General features: G+C 36.6%; 1 protein-coding gene across 1 annotated transcript; it reads right to left on the reverse strand.

Moving 5' to 3' along the window:
* Positions 1 to 212: 212 nt before the first annotated feature.
* Positions 213 to 13,471, reverse strand: prpf3 (PRP3 pre-mRNA processing factor 3 homolog (yeast)). Its single transcript, XM_038284469.1, has 17 exons — positions 13,299 to 13,471; positions 12,754 to 12,907; positions 9,950 to 10,080; positions 9,657 to 9,824; positions 9,478 to 9,564; positions 9,112 to 9,350; positions 8,878 to 8,996; positions 4,309 to 4,496; positions 4,050 to 4,216; positions 3,839 to 3,921; positions 2,852 to 2,995; positions 2,668 to 2,767; positions 2,453 to 2,566; positions 2,240 to 2,358; positions 1,063 to 1,140; positions 924 to 979; positions 213 to 827 (listed from the first exon to the last, which is right to left on the reverse strand). Exons 2-17 carry the CDS (start codon positions 12,896 to 12,898, stop codon positions 678 to 680), a joined length of 2,088 nt encoding a protein of 695 aa, XP_038140397.1. The 5' UTR covers positions 12,899 to 12,907; positions 13,299 to 13,471; the 3' UTR covers positions 213 to 677.
* Between the last annotated feature and the right edge of the window lie 1,518 nt (positions 13,472 to 14,989).

The raw sequence follows: 14,989 nt of genomic DNA on the forward strand, positions 1-14,989 counted from the left end.
TAAATTCTTTAGAAAAAATAGGAGGCAAAATTTGTTGTATTTCTGTTTATTTGAGGCAGAAACCGCTATGGTATGAGTGAAGGGTAGCTACAAAGCCCAAAAAAAAAAAACGCTTTTATTCAATGAAACTTGCATTAAAGCATTTTGGATCCTAGTTTTCGGGGGGAAAGCTTGTGTGGTTTTGGTTTCGTGTGCATTTTTCACTGAGTTAACACAAAACCTGTGATAGTTGTTTCTAATAAGGGGGGGGTTCTAAACTCTTTCAGTTTAAATGGATTGAGACAAGTTTACATCTTAATCACAAAATTATCAGTCATAGTAAACAGATCTCCTCACCACATTATGCCTTTGAAAAGTTGTTATATTGAACTGGGCAATCCGTCCACAAAAAAAAAAAAATTAAAGTCAGACAGAAAAAGCCTTTGTGAGCAAGACGCTGCAGATTTATACACATACTTATCTACACACACCTGTATCCATACCATTCTCACAAAAAAAAAAAAGCAGAAGAAATGACTCGCACATGTTCGTTGTCGCTCCTTTTTTATGTTCAAGTGTCTTAGTGAAGCCTATGTCCATCCAGTAACCAGCAGATGGGGCGGCTGGCTTTTAGGCAGGCGATCTGCAGGCTTGACGCTGGTAGTCACTGACTAAATCAACCACTCCACTGGTTTGTTTCAGTCATCTGTGCCTTCCAACACACTCTGGCTCAGCGCTAAGTCCCAGTAGTGTTCTGTGCCGTGCTTCTTGAAGTGCTCTCGAGCCATGTTCTCAGTGGGGCACTGCTTGAACTTCATCTCTCCAAAGCTCCGCTCCTTAGCCGTCCCCTGTGGAGCAGGAAGAAACAGTTGGCATTAGATAATACAGAGGAAGCAACAAAATTAAAGATATGCCTGCAAGATGTAGAACGTGGGCACACCGACCTCCCAAATAAGCCAACACTTGTTGTTTCTCCTGGTATCATCATCGCCATCTGGATCTAAGAGATAAATATTAAATAAGGTTTCCCAGGTATTAAGCCCCCCCTCCCCAAAAATCAAACCAGACTGAAAACAATTGTACCATCTCTTTTACTGTTGTGTTCCTCCCATTTAATTCTGTGCATCATCAGCCTCTTGAACTTTTTCTGGGCTTTAGGGCCTAAAATGGAAACAGAAAATCAAGGTTTAAGTGCAAGATCAAAATCAAAATGTATTTAACACCAAAATACTTTTGTTTTTAGTTGCAAAAAAATTTATTGGTTTGCAAAAACACTTAAAAACAGTAAACAATCCAATAGTGTTAGATGTATTTTTTGCAACGCATCTAACTAACATAATAAGCAAACATAATCTCATTAAAGACTTGCATCAGTTATTTTTTCCAGGTTCTGTCATATTAACACCATTTTATGTGATATATCACAAGTAGTGCCTGTTTATAAAGTTAAAATAGTAAGATTTATCTTTCACATTTCTTATAATTGTCTAAAGATGTCGAGAACATTTTTCTATTCAGCCTCCTTGTCTCAATACATCTAGAGTGATGTTTTTGCCCATTCTGTATAATGTTTAAACAAAACATTTTCATTATTATGGCTCTGGCTGTACAATTTACAATTCTTCACTGTCAGTTTACCCCCTGCGGATGGTGTGTTGGAGGAGATGTGCAGTTGCTAGTTGGGACAACATAAAGAGCTTTTCTAAGAAGCATAAAAGTTCAGGTTTTTATGTTTTAAAAGAAAACAGCACCATGAGCTCACTTGAACCATCGGTAAGATAAACAATAAAGATGTAAACTAATGACCCAACAAAAGGTGGTTTTGGTTTCTTATTTAACACAAAAATTTAAAGATCATCCTATCTTTTTGAGATCAGAATGTCTCGACAATAAAACACTGACCTGAATGAATACAAATCTATTCCATATTATCTGGTTAATTTTAATACATGAAAGAATTAAATAACAGTTAAAAATTCCCATTTTACTTAATTTAAATGAATAGCCTTTGTAATTCAAGCAAAAAGCTCACTGCTCCCCAAAGGAGATGGGTTAAATGCAGAGAGTTAATTTCAACATTGTGAGATCAATAAAAGTTCCATGTATTAATTTATCAATTTTATTTATTTACTGCTATGTCCATTTCTAATCTTCCTTTAGCTGATGCTAAATCTACACACAGCCTTGGCAAACACATTGATCTTAACCTTTAAAATATGAAACGTACCACTTCTACATAGATCAAAGCATAAATTCTTACCTCCCTCCACTACAACTAGATTGACGTCTCTGTGCAGAACCACTGTGCCCGTCAGGTACAGCTGGTTGGCGTTTGCCTCCACTTTAAATTTCTTTGCTGGATTTTGCAGGTTACGGATCCTAAACGACAGCCATAGAATGTTAAACTGGGCCACAATTGCTGATCATAACACATATTTTGGCACAATCAGTGATTCATATCCTCTTTGCTTACCTGTACACTGAAACATGAACACCATTAGTAAGGTCTTCTTTTAACTTCTTAACCTTCTTTTCTTTCCTCTGCTCTGCTGTCAGCTTACGAGCTGCATTGGCCTCTTCATGAGCTCTGCAGTTTGACAACAAAAAAAAAAATCAGTTTGATTTTAAAAGAAATGCCAAGATGATTAGTCTTTGAATTGATGTTGCAAACTTGATGATGTTACAAACTTTTGTCTCTTGGCCATCTGCGCCCTCACGTGTGCTTCTACTTTAGTGGGATCCTGAACAGCCTCCGTCCCCAAGACTCGCATCAGATTAGAGATACGTACTGACAGAATAGAAACAAACATCAATAGCAACATTCAACTTGATCCAACCAAGTAATTGTTCCCTACCATATCTATATGTGTACCTTTTGGTTCTGGTGGAGGCATCAGTCCAAGGCGAACCTTTTCCTGAACTTCCTTTTGTCCTTCTCTCCGTGTTTGTCTCCTAAGTTTCTTCTGTTCCTTCTTTGTAAGGTACACTCCTAATGTTACTGGTTTGTCTGTGTCAACTGGAGGAGAGAAATGCAGCCACTAGTAATGAGGACAACTATAACGACATCAGAATGCTTTAGTCATGGGCAAAGGACAAAATCTGCTTTTTGAATTTATATTAATATAATCGAGAGTAAAAAAAAAACTATGATAAAGACTAGAGGTGTTGCAATACAAATTTACTTTTCTAAAACCAAACCAATTTTGCAGTTTGATTACTTGCATGATAACAATATAGACCCAATACCAAATCAACATTAATTAAATATATTCTAACAGTCAACAAAAAAACAGTTATGAGAACAATTGATCCATTTATTATAAACCAATGGGCTACTCTAAACACAGACAATATTCAGCATATAGGGCCATATATTTCTATACAGTTTTTTTTAGATGATATTGGACCAATTTCTGATTTTAATAGAGGATCAGGAAATGTTTAACAAAGGCAATAAAAGACACTTAAGAGCTGTAAAATAAAGCTAACGTTATTAAAAAGGTAAAGATCTGCAACTTGAACAGACACTTGGCAGGCTAGGTCAGATAAAAAGATTTAAAGTTTATGCTTCTTAACTAAATTAAACTATTGCATTAGGGCAGCATAGGCAGAGTAAAAATATCAACCTTTGTCACTGTTGAGTGAGCTGTTATACTGTATTAATAGTTACAGCATTGTTGAGTGGGTATTGGTTTTATTAAGCTCAAAGAGGATTGAAGTGGGAAAGGGTATTAGCTAATGCCGGATTTTGAACCACTCGTAATAATAGGTTTGACAAGTAAAGTATAGTAACAAAAAGTTATAATAAAATACAATACAGCAGAAGTTTAAAACTCTGAATTTCTAAACCATAACTTACCTGGTGGACTAATTTGAGCGGGATGTTCTACTAAGTTTGTTACACCAAAAAGGTCAAACTCTTCAAATTTTGAGTCCGGATTTCTGGTCAACCGGGAAACAGAAAAGGAGAATAATAAGTCAGTCATTTTTTCACATCTGTTATCTGTAATATTTAATCAGCACTGTCAAGAATACAACGTCTAGCCAAAAAGCCTCATTGATTTCCTTACATGGCCGTGTTGGATGGTAATATGAACGAGTCCCACCACTCAATATGAGGAACCTCCCCTTCTCCAATCTCTTTTTTCGGAGCAATCAGTGCCAGCTTGGTGGACGCTTGAATTCCTGTTTTCTTTGCAGCCTGAGCAATTTCATTCTGCAGCCTCTCCAGCTGAGCCTGAGTGTGTTAGACCAAGAGAAGGCATTAAAGATGCAACATGTTCCATTAAACAAAAAATAAATCTTAAGATAGAGAACTTATATTTCTACCTTGGTTCGAACTCTCTGAGCAATCTTCTCAAAGCGGCCCGGTTCGTGGAATTTGAAGCCCCTGCGAGCTCGCTGAGCGGGTGTTATTGGTACACGCTGGTCAAAGTAGGATGTAGACTCTATGTCATCTCCAGGCTTCTCCTTCAGCTGCTGGCGAAACTGCTCCCTCTTTACAGCCCGTATGTTAGCTGTACAGGGACAGGACACCATTTAGAGCAGTTTCCATAGTCAACAATATAAGATAACATGAAATATTTATAATAACCGGACGGGAGCCCCAGCATTGTTCCAATTAACAAAAACACAAAACCCAGAACAAACAAACTCCCCAGATGATGTTCTTGCCCCTCCCTATTTACAGAGCATGCATCAGAGCAGACTTGTGCTTTCTCAAGACTGACAGCTGTCCCAGCATGCACCGCGGCAGCTTCCAGTAGAGACTCCCAGCGCTAAAGTTAAAAGTTCTCTTTTCTGTTGCCATTGTTCTATAAAAGTACGTTTTAAAATCATTTGAGGCGAGAACAATATACTTTAAGCTTCACTATCTAGCCCATTTACTGATTTAGTGCATAATTTTAGCAGCAGCTATTCCTTGGCATAGCCGTGTGTGAAGTACCGCCGACTCTGATGGCGTTTGGTAAACGGTTTTTTTTATTTGTCTTTATCAGACTTTGTTAATTATTATTACACCGCTAAATAAAATAAATTCAAAATTTATTATTACCTAGAAACTATTCATTACAGGAGGTAAAATGCAGCTCCAGACTAGCTTTGAATGTGGTGATGTCATGAGTACGCTTCTGTTCCAATTGACCGATATTTCAGCTGCGTGTTCCCGTTCTCCCCGAATCCATATTTTCCTGTGTTCTTGTCAAGAACTTGCCAAGGACACAAGTCCATACTGGTGTCTAGTGAATTGAGAAATGGCCTGTTTAATACTACGATGGCTTCCTAAGTCAAGGGAGATGTAGGCTTCGTATATTTTGGTCAGACCTATGTGGGTTTGTATTCACACCTGAAAGGAACTGCACCGAGGTCCACTTGGAAGAGGAACGAGACCACCTCAAAAATTGGGTCTGTAACTATGTTATTAATAAGTATGAAAAGCTTCATAGTATATATAGTTGATATTTTCTAACTTTTTCCTTTGACATATGTCAAAAAAAGAAAAAATCAATCACTCTATAGAGCAGGGACTATATATTGGACTTCATAGTGAAAAAGTTAATTGACTGTTCGGACTGATTTTGTCTAATTTTGGATCCCAGTTGGTGATGTAACTCCGCCTCCGCGCACAGTGCCTGTACCATCTTTGTTTTTCCCCACCACATAACAAATCACATGATGCTTGCTATGAGAGCTCTTGCAAAGCATTCTAGGATATATATGCTCATCTAGTGATTATGTATGCACACTACTTCTTAAGTTGCATCATGGGAAATTTTGAGTTCACAGATTTTTCATCCGTTTTCAGACGTTCGGACACTTGTATAAAATGGTGTAACCCCTGTACAGACATCTATATAGGAGTTAGGGAGGACGTTCAGATACAAAGTTTCGGTCTGGTTTATGTCTCCTCCACTAGCTGCGTGAGAAATATCAAAGGGCCTAAATCATACACAATTAACTTTCAGTTTTTAACGTTATAATGCTATTCGTTCTTAAAAACCAAGCCGGAAGTGGTATTTTGCTTGATTCATGCATGTCAGAGTAAAACCTCTGAGATTTCCAGGACATGGTAATCCTGGAAGAGCTTGCAGCAATGATATTCACTTGCATTTTAATTGTGACACTGAGCTGACCAGGCTTCCTGGGTTTATAGGGGGGCAGCAATACACTGCACGGAGCAGCCAGTCGCAAGGACCTCTAATGCATTCACATCAGGTGTGTTCTGGACGTCAAAGCATCTGGTTTACATGCAAAGCCTATGGGGGATAGCGTCGAGGGGTCCAGTGGCGTATCAGGAGCAGTGCGTTTGAGCGTTCTGGCATCCTAGCGTTTGATGCTGCAGTTCAGTAAATTGAACTTTGCCACTGGACGCCGAAGCATCAACCAATCAGAAAAGCTAATCTAGGAGTTTTTTTGGGGAAGAGAGCCACTACTTCCAAGCTGTCATCGCTTCTGCAGATAGAATAACAATCCAAAGGTTAAGGCGTGCAGGTGGCACTTTGGTTAGCACATGCGACCCATGTACGGAAGCCTTAGTCCTCGACGCTGCCGACCCGGGTTCTAATGCGGCCTGTGGTCCTTTGCTACATGTCTCTTCCCCTCTCTTACATGCCCTTTCCTGTCAGCCTACTGTCAAAAAAATAAATAAAAATGAGACACTAGTGCCGTAAAAACTCAAAAAACAAAACAAAAAAACTCTAAGGTTAAAAAAAAAAAAAGCAGGAAGAATGGATTGTTATGTAGAAGGAAAAGAGAGGGAGCTTTGATTATTATTGCTGCAATAAAACATTTATTTATGAACTATGACAAAAAAACTTATAAATAAAGAAATTAACTAAAAATCTTACAGCCTGCCGACGAAAAATATTTGATTGTATGTTCTGGTACTCGCAGTTTTTACCCAAAACCATAACAACGCCTTTTAGTCACTTCCAGCCACTGAAAGCTGTCTGCTGCCGGCAGCAGCCAGCTTTCAGTGGTGATTTCCAGCGCTGCCTATTGGCGGTCTGGCACTCAGAACAATAACTGCATATTTTTGTAGCATCATAATCCTGATGAACTGACTGCAGAGATGATGTTTGGAGGTGGACTTTCTCCCTTAAAAATGTGTTAAAACTATTTTTCCAACTCATAAATGAAAGCCAAGCTGCTCTCTAGCTTGAAGCTACAAAACAGAGCAGATAAACAACCAGAGCATCAAAGAAAGTTGACCACAGTTTGATCCAGCGTCTGACCCAGCGCCCAGATTTCTGTGTTAGCGTATTTTCGATGCCGGTGTGAATGCAGCATAATGTCACAGCCGCCTCACTTCCCTGGAGCATTGTCCTTCTGACCACACTCCTGTCATTGTGCAGTGGGGACAGAAAATAGGTATTTGCCATGAGAAATATAGTTATGACTAAGAAGCCTGAAGCATACATGCAGACTTCATGCAGCTCATAGCCTGAAAACAGTCCAATCAAGTATCTAAGGGCCCTAAAGTTTGGGAAAAGATTTCGCTGTAAGTGCTGACTTTGTTTAGCCTTCCTAAAGAAGAGGCCAGTTGCTAGATGTAGCATAAAAAAATGATGCGGCAGCTCTAGCGTAACATCATGAAATGTGTGGCTTCCACATGGAGAGATGTAGAGCAGCAGGTTAAAAGAAAAGGTTAAAGTATCAAATATTATTTCATAATAAATGAATACTGCATATTGACAAATATTTTATATTAATATATAGTTAACATTTAATAATATTTTACTGAATAAATGCATGGAGTTGACTTTGGTAAACTCAAAAACATAAAAGAAAACCCTATTATTCCCAAACAGCAGAGTTTAGTGAAAGTGTGAATCCTCCTTTTTACTTTGGTGTCACCTTTTTAAGGTGAGGCTACTTTAGGCTGTTAAAATGCGTACTCAGTTCTGTTTCTGTTAAGGTTCCAAAACAAAGCTGTACAATGGAGTGACAATAGACGTTTTGAGTATTTATGGTATGAAAAATAATCCCATACACCACTAAATACCAGCCGGGGGAACATGCATTGCAAGGGGTTACATTTAAATATTTTATTTCTAAGGCAGTAAAATAAAATAGCGCTGGGATCGGCTTTGCTTTGTAACAACCCAATTGAACAATTAAACACGTTTTTGTTAAATTGTTCATCCAAACTAAGCAGAGGAATAGACCGGATATAGAGAACAGCCTGGGATCAGCTGTTTTTCACCTTGATCTATCGGAGCTCATCAAAGCAGCTCAGGTGTCTTGATTAAAACAAAGTAAAACTTAAGTCAGTCTGACGATAATTTTTGTTCTATAATTTTTTCCCAATTTATCAAGTTTAAATGTGATTATAAAGGAGCTCCAGTTTTATAAATAAAGGGTTAAAAAATTATTTTATTTTGATTCATTACCAACTTCCAGGAAACATATTTATGTTGTTTTTTATTTGAGACTGAAAGCATTAAATGCCTAATAATTAAGTGCTCAAATTAAAAGATTAAGTAAAATATTTTTTATTTTATATTTAGTTATTGTACATTCCAATTTTGGACAATCATCAATACTTTTGACTGAGAGGGGTAGTCATGGTAAGACAAAATGACCAAAGGGGTAAACAAATAAAAAAAAGGTTGGGAAACACTGTCATACACCACAAATATGTCTTATAGATGAGATCCATATATATATCTCAACTATATAACTATACATTCTGTATCTCACTGGCACTATGTTTAGATATAATATCCCTAGAAATTAAATAAATTATTTCCACTCTTTTACCCGAATTCTAAATGCAACATGGGAAAAAAGGTCTCAAAAATATTTCTATTTCAATTCACCAATGTTTCAAAATCTCATTACTGTTCAAATAATAAACGAGTTTTAAACATCTTCATTTAATAATAACCAAGCACTTACCTTTGAGGGTGGGCATACGGTGTGTGAGTTCAATCTCTTTTCCTGTAGCATCAACAGTTCTGCCTTTGTCATCCAGAATCAGAGGTGTTGGTTTGTTCACCTCCTTTGCTTCAACTTTCCTGTAATTTCCCACAAGAAATAAAAAAAAATCATTCCAGGTGCTATGAACATCCTGGCCTCCAATTTTCTTGTTTTGCAAATGAAATAAGAATGTTTTTCCAAGTTGTCACTGACGGTGGTGCAATTCCCATCGCGTGCAGGTTGGCAAGGGTGACAAAGTTTGGAGGGCCTGCGTTTCCCAAAGTGCCTAGGATACCAGGTTTCATAGCCAATTGAGACTGGATCCGGGCCTGTAGCTCAGCTGCTTTGCGGGCTTTTTCTATCGCATCATTCATAAAGCTGGCAGCCTGAGAGGGGGCGATTGATGAGGCTCCTCCACTAGCAGGATTACCAGGAAGCCGGGACACATCTGCCTGTAATGGTGAGAAAGGACAACCACAGAAGTCAGATAGTCAAACAAAACGTTCACAGAGTCAAATAATGGATATTTTAAAACTGTCTAAACTTTGTTTTTGCTATAAAGTTTGTATAGAAAATTACTGTTGCAGATGGGGCTGGTGATGGAAAGCTCAGCTGTTTCTTCCTTTCTTCAATCTGTTTAGTGGCTGCTTCCATCATCTGTTTGATCTGTTTTGCAAAATAAATGACAGGTGTATTTAGAATAAATAAATAAATAATTTAAGATTTGGTACATTTGAGCTGCACCACATTTATTTTACCTGCATTTTGGTGAGCATAGCAGGGCTTTCAGATGGCGTTCCAGGAACAACCTCAGGCTCCTCCACCTCCTGGAAGCGTGGGACTCGTTTTCTCTTGACTGATGTTCCATCTCCTGTATCTTTAGCTGCCTTCAGTGCCCCCTTCTCTGCCTCCTCTCCAAAGACATCCTAAGTCCAAAGAGCCAAATCAGAAGCAAACACACCATTGTTGTGTACTTCCTCACCTAGTCTCCAACTCCTAGTTTTAATAAAATCTGTATAAATTATGAAAAACTAGTTTTAAGTTGTGTTACCTTAAGTTCTCTCTTCCGGTTCTTTTCACCTCCACCCTTGCTGCCCCGGCTGCTACGGCTTTCCTCAAGGGCTTCGAACAGACGCTCTACAAACCCTCCTGCAGAGTCATCGAGGAACGGACGCAGCTGGTCTGAGGGCAAAAACAAAACAAAAAACTTAAGTACCTAACAGTAAATCAATGTCAGTAAAAAAACTTTTGAAAGATAACCTTAGCAGAATACAGAATCATTTGCAAACACTTCTCCTAATCATTTAATGTGTAGGTTTGAATATGACAGATTGCCCTGAAAGCTATACAGAAGAAAAAAAAAAAAAGAAAAAAAAAGAAGAGAAAACTACTAATCTCAAAAAGCACTCAGCATATAATTGCCCTTTTTCCATTGCACAATCACCCAATCGCTGACATTTTAACCAAGCATCCTTAAGAATCTTGAAAAAGTGATACCTTGACTTTATCATTCCTATAAACATCAACCACATTACTTGAGGAGAAAATTGGACAAAACAAAAGCACAAGATTTCTTTAAAAGAAAAGAATTACAACTAAAATCATTTGATTTTCAAACAGCTGGTTAAGCTAATTATTATATCACAAAATCCACCCCAAAATAGCTTACGTTTTACCTACATATCACTAAGAAAAAACTGATTGTAAAAATAAACTAAATATAAAGCAGACCGGTGTGTTAAGTATTCACCTATAAGCTGAACTTCAGCAAATAGCCTGACTAATTAAACATCTAATTTCATTTCAAAGTATTCCTAGTACTACAAACTCAGAGTAGTACAAAGGGAGTATTCCGTGCAATTACTATGTTTACAAGGAAACTATATTTGCAGTTTATGGCTGTTTATTTAATCTTTTGCTTTAATCCATGTATTAAAATCTAGATTAATGGAATAGAAACCCCTACCATAGCTGTAAAATCATTTGTTATTGTGTTAAGAATTGGTAATTGTTGCTTTTCTGTTTTGAATTAAAGTACCACATTAGATTTGGCACATTTGTTTTAATTCCTTGTGCACATACTGTGCTTATGTGTGTGTGTTTGCTAGAAATGACAAATTAATCAACTCCTAGAAATCATTGGGTAAAGCAAAAAAGAAAGTAATAGTGGAATAACAATTAGTTACAATCTGTTAATAACAATCTCTGACATTTGCAAACCTCCAAACTGTTAGGAGGCTCAGGATTGGTAGAACTATATTTTCAGCCGTGTTTTTTTTTTATAACAAAAACAAATCATGAATTTACCATTGAAAATAGCATTGGATGCAGTTATCAATTAGTGTTTAGCAGGACAGCTAAACACTAAAGTAAAATAATCTATTTGATCACATTTAACTTTTTCAGAGTGATATTTGTTTCAATCTAATATCATTGAAATAAATGCCAAAAAGAAAGTGATGACATTTCAAATCCATGTTGCCAAACCCTTGTTTACAAAAAATAAACGGATACAGTTCTATGATTAATGATTATTATGGTGAGAAACGATTGCAACTACTCTTTGAACAAAAAGTCTAAATTCCCCTTTAAGCCTCATATAAATAATTCAAATTTCCAACCCAATTAAAATATAATTAAATGAAAAGAATACATATTTTTGACAAACAAATAACCCAATAAGAAACTGATGGTATGGCTCATTAAGGTAAAACATAAAACAAACCCTAAAATTTTCTTTAAACAACATAACAATGAAAAATGACCATACAGCAATATGCAAAAACATCACATGGTGTGCTTTGGGATCACTCTGTGCAATTATTTTAAAATGGAAGCTCTTAAATAAAAGAGATTTTAAAAGTAATACCGCATTAATCCTGTTTACATCTTATGGTGTAGAATTTGTGTGATTGCAGTCAACCATGGGAGCTTTCAATCATAAATGAAACATGAATGTGTGACACGGTTACATAGTTGTGACTATGTAACTGAATCTTGTGTCTATGATACAGTTCTCCTGTTGTATGGGAGATGACCACCAGTCTAAATGAAATTACTTGTGTAAATATGAGTAATTAAATCATGAAATAACCAGTTTCTGGACAGTAATATTAACTCCATTTGTCAAACTTGATGTACTTCATTTAAAAAAATTAAGTCTTTTACTGCGTTCTGTTGGTCCTAATATTTTGACTAACTTTCAAGTTAACCTGTAGTGTAGAAGGCTAGCCCCATAGTAAAAAAATACAACCTGAAATGTTAGAACTGTAAATATACAGTCATACGTTTATATTGTTTTTTTTTTTTACTGTTTTCAAGGCTGAACTTTAAATAAATCGGGCTGCTCAGTGGCGCAGTGGGTAGCACTGCTGCCTTGCAGCAAGAAGGTTCTGGGTTTGAAGGGTCTTTCTGCATGGAGTTTGCATGTTCTCCCTGAGCATGCCTGGGTTCTCTCCAGGTACTCCGGGTTCCTCCCACAGTCCAAAAAAATGACCGTTAGGTTAATCGGCTTCTCTTAGGTGTGAGTGTGTGTGTGAATGGTTGTTTGTCCTGTGTGTCTCTGTGTTGCCCTGCGATGAACTGGCAACCTGTCCAGGGTGTACTCCGCCTCTCGACCACTGACTGCTGGAGATAGGCACCAGCACCCCTCGCGACTTGGGATAAGCTTGTAAGAAAAAGGATGGATGGATGGATGGACTTAAAAATGAAAATGTCTGGTGAGCTGTTCTTAACGAAATCTCTATTTGTTTACATTCGTGTACACAAAATGACAAAATAAATATGTTTAAGTCTCTAGTTGACTCTGTTTTAGTTGTGTAAAAGTATGAGGACACGTTGGGTCAGTTAGTTTACCTATGGTTTTCTTTTTATCCAGCCCCTTCCCCACGCAGTGTAAAGCTGCGGTGACCACTGTGGGCTCAGAGAAACCCAGGACCTTCTTCACAGTGCGCTCCACCCAGGGTCTCAGTTCCTCCACCTCCCGCTTTGGCAGAGACATCCTCTAATACTGCAAGACAAATCAGTTCAGAAACGTTACAAATCTACGTTCATCTCACACGCTGATTTTAATGGGTAAAAAAATCCTATATTTAACTGAATCTTCCTGTGATCTGATGTCTCAAACAAGACGTTGCATAAGCACAGTCACCGAGAGCTGCACGAACGTTATCAAAGGTTATCCAAATTACAAATATTTAGACAAAAAATGAAGTATATCAGTGACTTATTTAATACTATGTTACGGCGTGTGGATACTTATGCTAACAAGGAGCAACAACTTAGCTAGGATCAATCACATCCGCCAAAACTCCACCGTAACCTGCTAACCGACGTTAGCACACTACTGTGTGTGAGCTACAAACACTTAAGTATTTCGTTGCAAAAAAAACTTTTCAAACCTTTCGTATTTGAAGATAGACCTCCGGATACACGTATGTTGTACAAACTGGATAAAGAAGAACAGATTTTAGGTGTTTAAAATGCAAAAACGTTTAAGTTTTCCTATAAAACTTTACGTTTAGCCGCGCCGTTCACGCGACGTTTCTGTTACGGGACCCGGAACAGGAAATTGGAACTACTTCTTCTTCGATGTTGTTTTTTGCAAATAAGTTACTCATTATGGTCGGTGTCTCCTCCTGTAGACTGCGCCAGCATCTATCCACTTTTCTCATATGTCTTCAAGAAAAAAAAACAAAAACAACAAAAAAACGAATGTACACTGATATGGAGGACCAACTCTGCCATATTTAAAAAACAAATACATAAATAAATAAATGCTCAATAAATAAATAAGCATAAAATAAATTTCCGCCAAAGATACAATAAACAAATAAATGTAGGCAGAAATTAAATAATAAATAGATATATACATAAATGTATATATCTCATAAATGTATATATCTCTTTTAATTAGCTTCTTTATTTATTTGCCTTTGTAATAAATATCTTATATCTTTATAAATATCTTTATTTATTGTGCTTTATAAGAAGTTGCCCCTCTGAGACACACCCCATTCCTTATTTGCATAATAAGGCACAAATGCATACAGAAATGTAAAAACGACAGACAGAAATAGTGTTGAAGAAATAAAGAGGGTAAAAAAATACAAAGGAAGAAAAAAAAAAAAATGTTATATCTTGCACATAAATAAATACTTCAAAAAATAAGTAATAAATAAATGAAGTTGAAGATTATAATGACCAATAAATAAATATGATAATTATTACAAAGGCGAATAAATAAAAAAGCTAATTAAAAGTGATGCATATATGTCTCACTGTATAAATTAATTTCTACCTACATTTATTTGTTTATTGTGTTTTTGGGGGCAATTAATTGTATGCTTATTTATTGAGCGTTTATTTATTTCTGTATTTAATTTTAAATATGGCAGAGTTGGTCTCCCATATTCTGAATGCCATACACCAGATAATACTGTTGACGTGTTAAATGTGTCTAGAGACATAAAAATAAACCTCATAGATGTTGATTTCTTTAAAATGCAGTTAAATGTATAGTATGTGTCAGGGAAACAAATTAATGTATGATATTTTTACTCCTGTGAAATTACGTGTGAGTGAGTAGCATTTTTTATTTTTTTTTTTAGATAATTTTTGTTGATATACGGATAAATCAAAACTCAAATACTAAATGTAAATAGTCTCATCAGTTTAAATCAAACCATGCTGCTGGCCTACCAGAGGGGCTTTGTCTGTCTGGTATTCCATTTACTTACTACTAGTTTCTTTTTATTTGTTTCTGTTTCATAAGGGACGCCATAGGAAATTCCTTTGTTTAACACAATCATTTAATCTTTAAAACAACAATATTGAGCATTTCAGTTTAGAATTTTTTTTCTGTTTTTTAATTTTTCAACAGAGTATTGATCAAAAACATCAGGAAATAAAATGTCTCACAAAGCACAAAATGTATTATTTTTTTATTATTATTATTTTTTGTCCATTTCAGTCTGCAGACCTGAAAACCTAAATGAGTTGAGTTAAAAACTAGATAACATTAAAAAGGTTCAAGGCCAAACTGGACAGATTGTGTAAGAGTAAGGGTCAGAGTTCCCTCTCTTTTTGTGCT

The sequence above is a fragment of the Cyprinodon tularosa genome, unplaced genomic scaffold, assembly GCF_016077235.1.
Source record: "Cyprinodon tularosa strain WSP-4 unplaced genomic scaffold, ASM1607723v1 ctg2, whole genome shotgun sequence".
Lineage (NCBI taxonomy): Eukaryota > Metazoa > Chordata > Actinopteri > Cyprinodontiformes > Cyprinodontidae > Cyprinodon > Cyprinodon tularosa.

What these genes read in the sequence shown, in the direction of transcription:
- prpf3 (XM_038284469.1), bottom strand. Translation starts at nt 12,898, where the DNA reads ATGTCTCTGCCAAAGCGGGAGGTGGAGGAACTGAGACCCTGGGTGGAG. An exon ending in CTATGCTCACCAAAATGCAG is followed by an intron (nt 9,565 to 9,656) that starts GTAAAATAAATG and finishes TTTGCAAAACAG; the next exon opens with ATCAAACAGATGATGGAAGC. An exon ending in TTACCATCCAACACGGCCAT is followed by an intron (nt 3,922 to 4,049) that starts GTAAGGAAATCA and finishes CCGGTTGACCAG; the next exon opens with AAATCCGGACTCAAAATTTG.